Genomic DNA, 10,638 nt, shown 5'->3' on the forward strand with positions numbered 1-10,638 from the left:
ACCCTGTTTCGATACGCAAAGAAATGGAATGTTTACAGAATGATGACATGTCCAATTGTATAGATTAAATATATATGAATAAAGTATATTTTTGAAATATTAAAAAAAATCTCTGGATTACTTCCAGTGCCACCCAGCAGTGAGGATAGAAATAGAAAGCTAAGCCAGATGAATGCATGGCTGAGGAGACGGTGTAGGTGAGAGGATTTTCTTTTCTTGGATCATTAGGATCTCTTCTGGGGGAGAGATGACCTGTACAAGAGGGACGGATTACACTTGATCTGGAGGAGGTATCAATATCCTTGCGGGGAGATTTGCTTGTATTACCCGGGAGTGTTTAAACTAGGGAGTCTGAATAAGAGACGGGCCATCTGGAAGTCAAGGGAAAGTACATTCGCCACCGAGAGCAAGTTTACTATTCAGGGATGCCAGAGGCACAGTAAAGGGAGGACAGACCCTCTTGCTTGGCACCGCCCTCTTAAACGGTCCTACCTGTCCATCTTCCTTCCCACCTATCTGCTCCACCCTCCTCTCCCACCTTTCACTTTCACTCCCACCTTCATCTACCTATCGCATTCCCAGCTACCTTCCCCCCAACCCCACTCAACCCTTTCCCATTTATCTCTCAATCCCCTTGGCCCACAAGCCTCATTCCTGATGAAGGGCTTATGCCCGAAACGTCGATTCTCCTGCTCCTCAGATGCTGCCTGACCAGCACTACACTCTTTGACTCAAATCTCCAGGATCTACAGTCCTCACTTTTTCCAAGTGACTGAAGTGTCAGTCGGAGAGCACTTTGGGTCCAGTGACCATAACTCTCTTAGTTTTGGACATATGCCAGTGTTGGACTGGGGTGGGCAAAGTTAAACATCACACAACACCAGGTTATAATCCAACAGGTTGATTTGGATGTACAAGCTTTCGGAGAGCTGCTCCTTCATCAGGTAGCTAGTCAACCTAGTTACTTGACGAAGGAGCAGTACTCCAAAAGCTTGCACTTCCAAATAAATCCATGCTGACTATCCCTAATCAGACCTTGACTGTCCAAATGTTGGTTGATCCTGTCCCTCAGTGTATAACTTGGCATTGTGAGATTTTTAACTTTGTCTCTTAGTGTTAACATAGTTTTGAATAAGGATAGGACAGGTCCATGGTTAAGGTACTAAACTGGAGCAGGGCCAGCTTTGGACCCATTAGGCAGGATCCTGCAGAGGTCAATTGGGTGAGTCTGTTCAAAGTAAAAGGAACGATTGGCAAATGAGAGGCTTTTAAAAGTGTGATATCATGAGTCCAAGACAGTATGTCCCTGTTAAGGTAAAGGGAAAAGCTGGCAGGTTCAGGGATCCCTGACTGATGAGGGATATTGAGGCTCTGGTCAGGAAAAAGAAGGCAGCATATATTGGGTTTAAGCTATCGGGCTCAAGAGAATCCCTAGGTGACTTTAAAAGGTGTAGGAGCACATTTAAGAGGGAAATCAGAAGAGCTAAAAGAGGGTATGAGGTGGACCTGACAGATAAGGTTAAAAATAATCCCAAGAGGTTCTATAGCTATATTAAGAGGAATAGAATGGCTAGGGAGAGAATAGGTCTCCTTAAAGATCAGCGTGGCTGTCAATGTTTGGAGCCACAGGAGATGGGGGAGATTGTTAATAAATATTTCTCCTCATGATGCTAAGGAAATAAAGGTGACAAGTGAAGATGTTTTGAACCACATATACGTTACTAAGAGGAGGTGTTGCAGCCTTAAAGCACATTAAGGTGGATAAATCCCCTGAGCCTGATCAAGTCCATCCTCGGACATTGTGGAAGGCTAAGGAAGAAATTGCAGAGGCCCTTGCAGAGATTTTTGGTTTATCTTTAGCCACTGGTGAAGTTGTGGAAGCCTGGAGGGTGGCTAATGTTGTTCCATTGTTTAAGAAGGGTAGCAAAGCTCTGACCTGCTGTACAGTTGTGATAATTGTGGTGATGTCTCCCAGAATTCTGCTGTGATGATTCTCCACTGTCCTCTGATTCTGGGAAGGTTTAGGGGTCGGTCGGGTTTTAGCTAATAGTTATATCACAATGGTTCATAATTGTTTATCTGTAGTTGGAATCTATTTATTTGTAATAAATAGTTATTGTGGTTAAGTATAGAAACCTGTTGCTAGATAACTGAATGTATTTGAAGAAGGGGTGGACAGATTTTTGAAGTGGACAGGTATACTGAACTAGCATGAAGCAGGAATTGAGAACTGGGACTGATTAGCTATAGGTCTTGTTGAAAGGAGGGGCAGGCTTGAGTAGGCAGATGGCTTACTCCTGCCCCTGTCAACCTGGGTTAAAAAGATTGGTAAATGGAGGAATTCTATGTTATTTTTAAAAAGAATCTTTAACTTTTGTGGTGACTCTGGGAATATTTCCAACATACAACCTCAGTGAGGCATAACTCACTGAGTGACTATCTGTGTGGAGTTTGCACATTCTCCCCATGTCTGTGTGGGTTTCTTCCCACAGTCCAAAGCTGGTCAGGTGGATTGGCCTTGCTAAATTGTCCATAGTATTAGGTGCATTAGTCAGAGGGAGATGGATCTGTGTGGATTACTCTTCGAAGGGTTGATGTGGACTTGTTGAGCCGAAGGGCCTGTTTCCACTCTGTAGGGAATCTAATCAAAGACAAGCCAGGGAACTACAGGACATTTAGCCTGACATCAGTGGTAGGCAAGTTGTTGGAGAGAATACTGAGGGACAGGATCAACCAACATTTGGACAGTCAAGGTCTGATTAGGGATAGTCAGCATGGATTTGTATGTGGGAAGTCATGTCTGTCAAATCTTTTAAAGTTTTTTGAATAGGTCATCAAGATGATAGATGAGGGTAGGGCAGTTAATGTTGTCTACATGGACTTGGTAAGGCTTTTGACAAGGTCCCACATGGCAGGCTAGTCATGGGATCAAGGGAGAGCAAGTTAATTGGATTCAAAATTGACTCAATGATAGGAAGCAGAGGGTGATGGTTGAAGATTGACGGCTGTTTCTTGGACTGGAGGCCTCTGACTAGTGGTGTGCCACAGGGGTCAGTGCTGGGACCTTTGTTATTTGTTACTTACATAAATGCTGAAAATGTGTTGCTGGAAAAGCGCAGCAGGTCAAGCAGCATCCAAGGAGCAGGAGAATCGACGTTTCGGGCATGAGCCCTTCATTCCTGAAGAAGGGTTCATGCCCGAAACGTCGATTCTCCTGCTCCTTGGATGCTGCCTGACCTGCTGCACTTTTCCAGCAACACATTTTCAACTCTGATCTCCAGCATCTGCAGTCCTCACTTTCTCCTACTTACATAAATGATCTGGATGTGAATATACAAGGCATGATTAGTAAGTTTGCAGATGTTACAGAATTAGGAGGTACCATTGATAGCAAGGAAGGTTATCAAATATTATAGAGGGATAATTGATCAGACGGGGAATTTGGCTGAAGATTGGGAAATGCAATTCAATACGTGGGAGGCGTTACATTTTTGAAAGTCAAACCAAAGTATGACTTGTACAGTAAATGGTAAGGTCCTGAGGATTGTTTTGGAACAGAGGGACCTAGGGGTACAAGTACATAGTTCTTTGAAAGCAGCGTCACACGTAGACAGAGCAGTGAAAAGGCATTTAGCATGCTAGCCTTCATCGGTCAAGACATTGACTACAGGAGTTGAGATGTTAAGTTACAGTTGTAGAAGTCGTTGGTGAGGCCACACTTGGAGTATTGTGTGCAGTTATGGCTACCCTGTTATACGAAAGGCAGAGTTAAACTGGTAAGAGTGCAAAGAAGATTTACAAGAATGTCGTCAGGACTATTAGGCCTGAATTATAGGGACAGGTTGGCCAGGATAGGACTTTATTCCTTGGACCGTAACCGAATGAGGGGGTGACCTTATTGAGGTATATAAAATCAAGAGGGGCATAGATTGAATGAATGCATATAGTCTTTTTCCCAGGGATGGGAGGTTGAAAACTAAAGGGCAGGTTTACAGTGAGAGGAGAAGGATTTAAGAAGGACCTGAAGGATAATTTCTTCACGCAGACAGTGGTGCATATATGGAATGGGCTGTCAGAGAAAGTGGTGAAGGCAGGTACAATAGCAACAATTAAAAAAACATTTTGATAGGTACATGAATGGGAAGGGTTTAGAGAGATAGGGTACAAATGTGAGCAATTGGAACTAGCTGAGTGAGTACCATGGTTAGCATGGACCGGTTTGGGCTGAAGGGTCTGTTTCCATGCTGTATTATTCTGGCTCTATTACACACATATATAGACAGAGAAAAAAATGGGTGATATGGGCAGTGAAAGGCTGGAAAGGCAGTTTAGTGGTCCCTATCCACAGGGTTAGTTGAGATGATTCTTTTGTTGACCAGAACAGTCCTTCTCCCAGTGCTTTCACTTATTTGCAAAAAGCACAGGTTGATTGCTTCACATTTATGAAAGGTCTCTGACTTATTAATTCAAAAACACAGCTCAGAGAAACAGATGAGGTGAAATAAACTGGCTACCATGGTTGAGATGCTTTCTTACAGTAGAGCAGAAACACTTCCTTCTCGTCCAGAGGTCTGATAGCTTCTGACCTGATGACCTTTGAAGATGGTTGAGCCTAAGATACTATCTTGAGGAGCTCATGCAGCAATATCTGAAGGTACAAGCTTCAACAGCCTCACCATCTTCCTTTGTGCTAGTCATAGAATCATCGAGTTTTACAGCAGAAAATGAAGCCATTTGGCCAATTAAGTCTTTAAAGAGCTACCCAGCTCGTCCCATTCTCCAGCCCTAACTCTCTAGCCCTCTGAATTCATCACTTTCAAATATATATCTGGCACTTTTTTGAAACCTCCTATGGAATCTGCCTCCATCATTCTCCCAGGCAGCACACTCAAAATCCTAACAATTCTCTGAGGAAAGAAGTTTCTCCTCATTTCACTCCTAGTTCTCCTGCTGGCAACCTTCAAATTGGGACCCCTGGTTACAGACATACCAACTTAATAGAAACAAAATATCCTTCTTCACTCTGTCAAAATTGTTAATAATTTTGAACACCTCAATAAAGTCATCTTTTAACTGTCTTTGCTCCAAGGACAATAACCCCAATTTCTCTAATCTTTCCTTCTATCCAAAATTTACTGGTATCATTCTAGTAAATCTCCTTTGAACCCTATCCAGGGCTTTAACATCCTTCTTTAAATGAGATGCCCAGAACTGAACACAAACAAGTGACTCACACCACTGGACAGTTTCCACTTGATTACCATTAACTCATTTTTCTCGGGCTCTAGGGCACATGATCAAGTTCTGCCTTAATTCAAGGGTAATCACAACTTTCATTGCACCTCCAGTTTAGCTCTTATGTCCATGTTTGCACCAAAGCTATAATGAGTTCAAGAACAAAAGACCTTTGGCAGAATACAAGCTGAGCATTTGTGAGCAGGTTATTACTTTGTAAGTGCCACCTGATAGCACTGTCAACAACTTGTTGACGATCGAGAGAAAAAAGACAGAACAGTAATTGACCATATTAGATTTGTCCTGCTTTATGTGGTCATGATGTACCTGGGTATTTTTTTCTTATTTGCTCAGGTAGATGCCAATATTACGGTTGCACAGTAACAGTTCAAACAGGGACACAGCTAGAATTAAAGAATCACACAGGTTGTGATTGTTACCAGATTCAACTACCAACATTGGCAGTAACACCAACACTGGATGAGAAATATTTTCCTCAAAACCCCTCTAAACTTTCTGACCCTTCAACGCAAGGGAATAGCTACTTAACATCCATCTGTCTATGCCCCTCAAAATCTTCTACACTTGTATCAGGCCCTGCCCCTCAACATTCTTTGCTCCAAAACAAAAGTCCGAATTTAACCAACCCCCTCTTCAAGCTGAAGTGCTCCATCTCAGGCAACACCTTGGTGAATCTCCTCTACATCCCAGTGCAATCACATCTTTCCTATAGTGTGGTAACCAGAACCTCAACAGTGCTCTAGCTGAGACCTAACTAAACCTCTGAACAACTCTGTTACAACATGGGATAAACCCTCCTGCTTCATTTTAACCAGCAAATCCCGTGCAGTAATCTGTGAAAATTCGAGAGACCAAGACTATCCCAAAGGTCTCTATTTAAAGTAAAAATTAACAACATTATTTCTTAAAGTATAAGAGGATAATTAACTGACAACTATTCACAACTCCTTTCTTTGATCTTTCTTTTACCTTCCCCTTCTACAATACTAGTCCAATAAAACCCCTGATTAAAATTTACCAAAAATTCAAATTTCAAAACCAGCCAGCTTCGAATCTTCTCTTTATATCTCCCTCTGTCTTCTTTTCTTCTTCTTAGGGATTTCTGTTTCATAGGTCACTGATCAATAAAGGTACCTTTAAAAGAGCTATTCTGTGGGCAGTCTGCATGTGTTGGTGGCTTGGCAGTTCTCCCTCAAATGTTCAAGTTTTTCCCGGTCTTATACACACAAAGCATCAGATTGTGTCATTGGCTTTTAATATTGTCAATATACTAAATTAAGACTTGTTTGGAGTTTAATATTTTTGGGGATAGAATTTAAACTGATTGGCTGCATTCAAATGTGTTTTTGTCTCCAGGCAACCAGCTACTCTAGTTGCTGGACTAAAAGGTTACATTGTACCTTATTCAGGTAATTCTGCCAGCTCTTAAAGGTACAGTATCCCTTTACACCTTCATAACAACTCCAGCATAATCTCCTTGCTCTTATAATCTATGCCTCGGCTAATATGGGCAAGCCTTCTTCACTACCCTATTAATCTGTCCTGCCATCTTCAGTGAGGTATGGAAAGGAACCCAAGACCCCTCTGCTCCACTGAGCTTCTTAGCATCTTATCATTCACTGAATATTCTGTTGTATTGTTACTTCTTTCAGTGTGCATCACCGGCTCCTTCATGAGTACAAGGTATTATTGCCAAAATGTTGTTAAGGCCCACAGCCTTTGTGGTATCCCGTGCCTTCAATTGTTTCTTGATATCAAATGGAGTGAATCAAATTGGCTACAGCATGGCATTTGTACTGCTCTGGGGCTCAGAGAAAGAAATGAATTATCCACTCTGCACTTTGGACTTGACACAGTTCCAAGTGCTGCTTTATAGAGGGCCAAAGACAAATTTCAACACAGTAAATTTCCTCTGAAACAGAAGAGATAATTTTATCTTGAGGGAGCTGTAATACGAAAAGTGCAGAATTTGATTTGCATTTATGTGATCCACTGGTCAGACACAATTTGCAAAATCGTCAGAAACCTCTGGGACAGTACAGTGCAGGTACTATAGAACTAGAAAACAATAAATTATGAGGTCATATTGTGCTGATTTATGGACATAAAATATTAGATAGAATCCTTACAGTGTGGAAGCAAGCCATTCAGCCAATTGGGTCCACACGGACCCTCTGCAGAGCATCGCACCAAGACTCACCTCTCTACCCTATCCCTGTAACCCTGCAGTTCCCATGGGTGACCCACCTAGTGTGCACATCCCTGGACACGATGGGCAATTTAGCATGGCTAATCCACCAAACCTGCACATCTTTGGGCAGTGGGAGCAAACTGGAGTAAACCCACACAGACACGGGGAGAATGTTATCTAAGCGTGGAATCAAACCCAGATCCCTAGCACTGTGAGGCAGCAGCGCAAACGTTGGGCCATCCTGCTGCACCTTACAGTTAACATTTTTATATGTTTAAGAAAATAGATAGTTTTGTCTCCATCTACCCTGTTAACCCCATTTCCTCAGCTGGGGTAGTCCTGATTTTTTTTTAAAAAGTTAAAGTTTGGCTGCTCAGAGATGATGTTAGGATATATTTCTTCAGGATAAGGTTGGCGGAAATGTGGAACTCTCTTCCGCGAGAGATTGTTCAGCTTGAGTAAATTAAACATTTCAAAACCAAAAATCGATGGGCACAAAATCAGGGAATTAAGGTGGGCTGTGATTTAGCAGAGACTTAAGTGAGTGTTCCAATATTGTCTACTCAAGTAAACTTCACCGCCATTTTCATGAACAGATTAACACCCAGTGCTAGTTTGTTTTTAACCTTACCCTTGTCAACTCGCAAATCTTCATCCGCCCAGGGTTTGGAATTAACTCTGTCTTCGGTTCCCACTTTTCGATCTCTCCTTGCTTTTCGCTTACTGCTCCACAGAGCAGCCAGACAAATGCACATTAGTGCAATAATAACGGGGGTCAGAGAAGAGAAGAGGACCATGGTGAGGCGCCGCGCTATCTGTGGAAATCCGCTCCTGGGGACATTGGCTTCAACAGTTGAAGGACTGCTTCGCTCTTTCGCAACCTAGGCTGACTCATCTCACTGGGTGAAAACAATGACTGCAGATGCTGGAAACCAGATTCTGGATCAATGGTGCTGGAAGAGCACAGCACTTCAGGCAGCATCGAGGAGCTTCATCTCACTGCAAGCACCAATCACAAGAAAGCTGTAGGGTTATGTTCCCAAATGTCGGCAGTGCCAAACCCAAAGCGAATGTTCACACCAATCGTTTGCCAAACATAGTATTTCAAAGTCTATTCATGTTTACGCATTTTGCAAATCGTAAGGAATAGCAGACGAGGCTCCATTGAAGCTCTCAAAGACACTGGTCCGGCCTCTGCAGAACCCACCCCCTTTATAAAGTCCGAGAGAGAAAATAAAGTTTCGTTTTGAAGTAATACTTGGAAATGAATTACTGGCCAGGACATGCTGGAGCACTCCAGAGGTGTGCAAAAAAAACAAATTGAACCAGCATGTCTTTTTCAAGTTTTACTGGTTTTCCCTCAGTTTAAGAAGGGCACCCAGCCTATTATATTAATCAATGTGAAGGAACTACCCAATCAGACCCAGGTCCTCCGTTTCACTGCTGATCTATTCCAGGGTGTACCCACCTGTTTCTTGGTTATTACAATCGAAACTGCTTCAACCACCCTTTCAGATAGCATACTTCAGAATACAGCTTTCACTGAGTGGGAGGGAAGGGGTGCTCAGTCCTTAGCTCCCTTTGTGTCCTTACAACTGAAGGACTCCTCCATTGCCAGACCATAGCAACACGACGGCTGGAGGAAGAGCGCCTCATCTTCCGCCTAGGAACCCTCCAACCACAAGGGATGAACTCGGATTTCACCAGTTTCCTCATTTCCCCTCCCCCCACCTTGTCTCAGTCAAATCCCTCGAACTCAGCACTGCCTTCCTAACCTGCAATCTTCTTCCTGACCTCTCCGCCCCCTCCCCCACTCCGGCCTATCACCCTCACCTTGACCTCCTTCCACCTATCGCATTTCCAATGCCCCTCCCCCAAGTCCCTCCTCCCTACCTTTTCCTTAGCCTGTGGGACACACTTTCCTCATTCTTGAAGAAGGGTTCATGCCCGAAACATCGATTCTCCTGCTCCTTGGATGCTGCCTGACCTGCTGCGCTTTTCCAGCAACACATTATCAGCTCCTTACAACTGAAGTCAATCGGTGTCCCTTGGTTACTGAGCTTCCTGTCAGTGAGAAACAAAAAACATTCTAATCAGCCCGCCCAGAGTTATTACACACCTCTGCAGCATGCCAGGCTTGAACCTAGGTCTTCTAGACCAGAGGTAGGGGCACTACCACTGTACCATAAGAGGCCTCCTGCCACTGGAAAGACTTTTTTTTAAAAGTCCCCGTTCAGAGATTGCAACACCTCTGGACTAAATGGAACTTGAACCCAAGTCTGGCTGCACTGTGCTACAACAGCTCCCCCTGTCAGTGGAAATGTTTTTTTTGTGTAGGTAAAAACAATGACTGCAGATGCTGGAAACCAGATTCTGGATTAGTGGTGCCGGAAGAGCACAGCAGTTCAGGCAGCATCCGAGGAGCAGTAAAATCGACATTATCAACCTGTGCAGAAATACCACACAGCACTACAGCAAGTGGGACCACAACCCTGACCTTCTGGCTTAGAGGGAGGGACACTACCATGTACCACAATGTCATTCCCCCTGCCCCACCAGTGGAAAAGTATTTTCTAACTAACGTGTTGAGAGATGTTATTACATATCTCTAGAATAGCTGGGACTTGAAGACCTCCACCTGGTTCAGAGGTGGAGACAATACCACTGTATCACAAGAGTCCCCTGCCAGCAGAAGGTATTTACTTAAATGTGATGCGCCTGTGTATTCAAGCTTCTCTTGAACCTCCTCCGTTCAAAGGAAAGCAATCCTTCTGTAGAGTTCCTAATACACCTCTAATAATGAACTTAGTTACTGATATCATCAAAAGAAAAACAAAATCCCTCTAATACTAACAGTGAAAAGGCATAAAGGGTCTAGGTTACACATTAAGAATTAATACTAACCAGCTGTTCTACCTCAGTGACATAATTTACATGGATTCATCTCTTGCCTCATCAAACTGAGCGATTAGACAACTTGTGAAGGATGGGAGATTAGGCTCTTTCCCGGAGAAAGGGGAAGACCAGAGATGATGGAGCAAAAGTAGTTCATTGTGTTTCCCTTCTCCCCCACCCATTCAACGTGGTCACGGTTGATCAGATAATCTTCAACTCCACTTTCCTGTTATTTCCCCATAAACTTCAATTTCCTTACCAATTAAAAATTTGTTTATCTGAGCCTTGAGTATACT

General features: G+C 43.3%; 1 protein-coding gene across 1 annotated transcript in view; it reads right to left on the reverse strand.

Moving 5' to 3' along the window:
* The window catches only part of iyd (iodotyrosine deiodinase), a 28,543-nt gene extending 20,162 nt beyond the window's left edge, over positions 1–8,381 (reverse strand). Inside the window, exon 1 of the mRNA XM_043696449.1 lies at positions 8,079–8,381. Coding sequence (XP_043552384.1) covers positions 8,079–8,244 — 166 coding nt within the window. The 5' untranslated portion in view covers positions 8,245–8,381. The remainder of the gene's footprint in view (positions 1–8,078) is intronic.
* Between the last annotated feature and the right edge of the window lie 2,257 nt (positions 8,382–10,638).

Source organism: Chiloscyllium plagiosum, chromosome 9, assembly GCF_004010195.1.
Source record: "Chiloscyllium plagiosum isolate BGI_BamShark_2017 chromosome 9, ASM401019v2, whole genome shotgun sequence".
Lineage (NCBI taxonomy): Eukaryota > Metazoa > Chordata > Chondrichthyes > Orectolobiformes > Hemiscylliidae > Chiloscyllium > Chiloscyllium plagiosum.